Source organism: Zingiber officinale, chromosome 1B (assembly GCF_018446385.1).
Source record: "Zingiber officinale cultivar Zhangliang chromosome 1B, Zo_v1.1, whole genome shotgun sequence".
In the NCBI taxonomy this organism is placed as follows: domain Eukaryota; kingdom Viridiplantae; phylum Streptophyta; class Magnoliopsida; order Zingiberales; family Zingiberaceae; genus Zingiber; species Zingiber officinale.
Window position 1 is genome coordinate 155,187,583 of NC_055986.1, and position 1,946 is coordinate 155,189,528.

Here is a 1,946-nt window from a genome sequence, read left to right on the forward strand (position 1 = left end):
TAATTATTAAGAAGGTATAATTCATCGTAAACATTTATGAGCTTATTATCAAAATATTCCCCAAAAAAAAGTTTAATAACAATATTTCATTAAAATGAAACGTGGTAAATATTGCAAATAGACGCAATGAATACAAACGGAAAATGATGAAATTGCAAGGAAGGAAAGAGCGTCGCCGTGGTCCCCACCACTCCATGTGCATATGCTCTTCCTCTCTGTCTCCACCCGTTCCTGCTCTTTCCCCTCTCTCTCTCTCCTCAATCATTCCCTTTCTTCCTCTCCAACTGTTTCCCTCCCTCCCTCCCTCCCTTTCCCGTTCTTTTTCTTTCCACCAGAGGGCAAATTTTATTATTTTCCTTTTTTACTAATTCTTTTCGGGCTATGAGCAATCCTGACGGCGGCGGCGGCGGCGCACTCGAGGGACAGAAGTCGCCGCGGCCGCCAGGACCGCCCGGCAATGGCGCGCTGGCCGTCAGGAAGCCTCCGTCTAAGGACCGCCACAGCAAGGTGGATGGTCGCGGCCGCCGCATCCGCATGCCCATCATCTGCGCCGCCCGCGTCTTCCAGCTCACTCGCGAGCTCGGCCACAAGTCCGACGGCCAGACCATCGAGTGGCTCCTCCGTCAGGCCGAGCCCTCCATCATCGCCGCCACAGGCACCGGCATCAGTCCGGCCAACTTCTCCACCGCCTCCTCCTCCTCGTCGTCCCTCCGCTCGCCATCCTCCTCTTCCCTCGCTCCACTCTCCCTCCCTTCCCCCTCCTCCTCCCTCGCCGGCGCTCACATCCTCTCCCACTCCCTCGCCCCTGCGCCCTTCATCCTCGGCAAACCCCTCCGCGCGGACACCGACAAAGACGTCGCCGTCACGGCTGCCACCGCCGGCTTCTGGGCCGTGCCGGCCAGACAGGACCTCGGGCAAGTGTGGAATTTCGCGACTCCAGAGATGGCCCCGGTGGCGCTCAGCGCCCGGTTCGACGGGCAGCCGATCGGGGAGGCATCGGCCGCGCGCGTGGGGAACTACCTTCCTCTGTCCGGGCACCTCAATCTGCTGGCCTCGCTGTCGGGCGCACCCGACGCCGCCACCGCGGGGGCGGCGGCGACGGACGACGATGCACGCTAGGGGCTTGTCAGAAAGCCTTGGTAGTTTGTTCGCGGTTGCAGGTGTCCGTCTTTCAATGCCTTTGTTTTACGGGATTGGTACCTCAAATTGAGATTCTGCATAATTCTCCCTCCATCGAGAAGCTTCAAAATTACTTGCATTCTTCGTATTGGCAACCACAAGGAGGAGAGGAAGAATGATCAACGGTGCTATCGTCGTCTCTCTCTCAAGGCTGAGGATTGAGGAAAGGGAACAGTCAGTTTCCTCTTACACACACTAAAAGATCATTAAGTGAGTCTGCGTTGTCATTCTGTCAGTTCCCTATTCCCGGAGCTCCCTTCTGTATGCCTAGTCGTATTTCTTGTGTTTACCGACTTGACAATAATGGTGGTGTTGGTGTCTCAATCCTAATAAAAGTGTAGGTGTTTTTAATTCTCCAATTGCTCCTGTTTCTGTGGATATTAATCTAATCCCTGTGATTTCCCGTTGCTAACCGGCTCAACATCATCAATAGTTCCACTATTATGATATGCTTTGTAAGAAAATCGAACTCTCTCATTGTATTGTATTGTATGATTCCCCCGCTTTGCCATTTGCCATCCTACCGGGTCTCGGAGGGCGATCTGCGCCATTCCTGTTGCTTATAGTTGGATGAGGATCATTATTTAACTATATCAATATTCCAATCATAGAGTTTGGAGAAATGTACGCATTCTCCAGCACAACCGTGTGACTTCCAAAAAGATGGCACCTACCGCCTCTTGCAACGAACAATGGGGATATAGGGAATCTTTCTCTAAAAGCCATTTTTCTCAACTTATCACATTGTGACTCAAACTGGGCAAGTT

General features: G+C 52.5%; 1 protein-coding gene across 1 annotated transcript; it reads left to right on the plus strand.

The window, feature by feature from the left end:
* The first annotated feature begins 294 nt into the window (after positions 1-294).
* Positions 295-1,530, plus strand: LOC122011253 (transcription factor TCP7-like). Its single transcript, XM_042567670.1, has one exon. It carries the CDS (start codon positions 382-384, stop codon positions 1,117-1,119), a length of 738 nt encoding a protein of 245 aa, XP_042423604.1. The 5' UTR covers positions 295-381; the 3' UTR covers positions 1,120-1,530.
* Positions 1,531-1,946: the final 416 nt, after the last annotated feature.

Bases quoted from the DNA above. Each gene is read 5' to 3' on its own strand.
- LOC122011253 (XM_042567670.1), top strand. From the start codon at position 382: ATGAGCAATCCTGACGGCGGCGGCGGCGGCGCACTCGAGGGACAGAAG.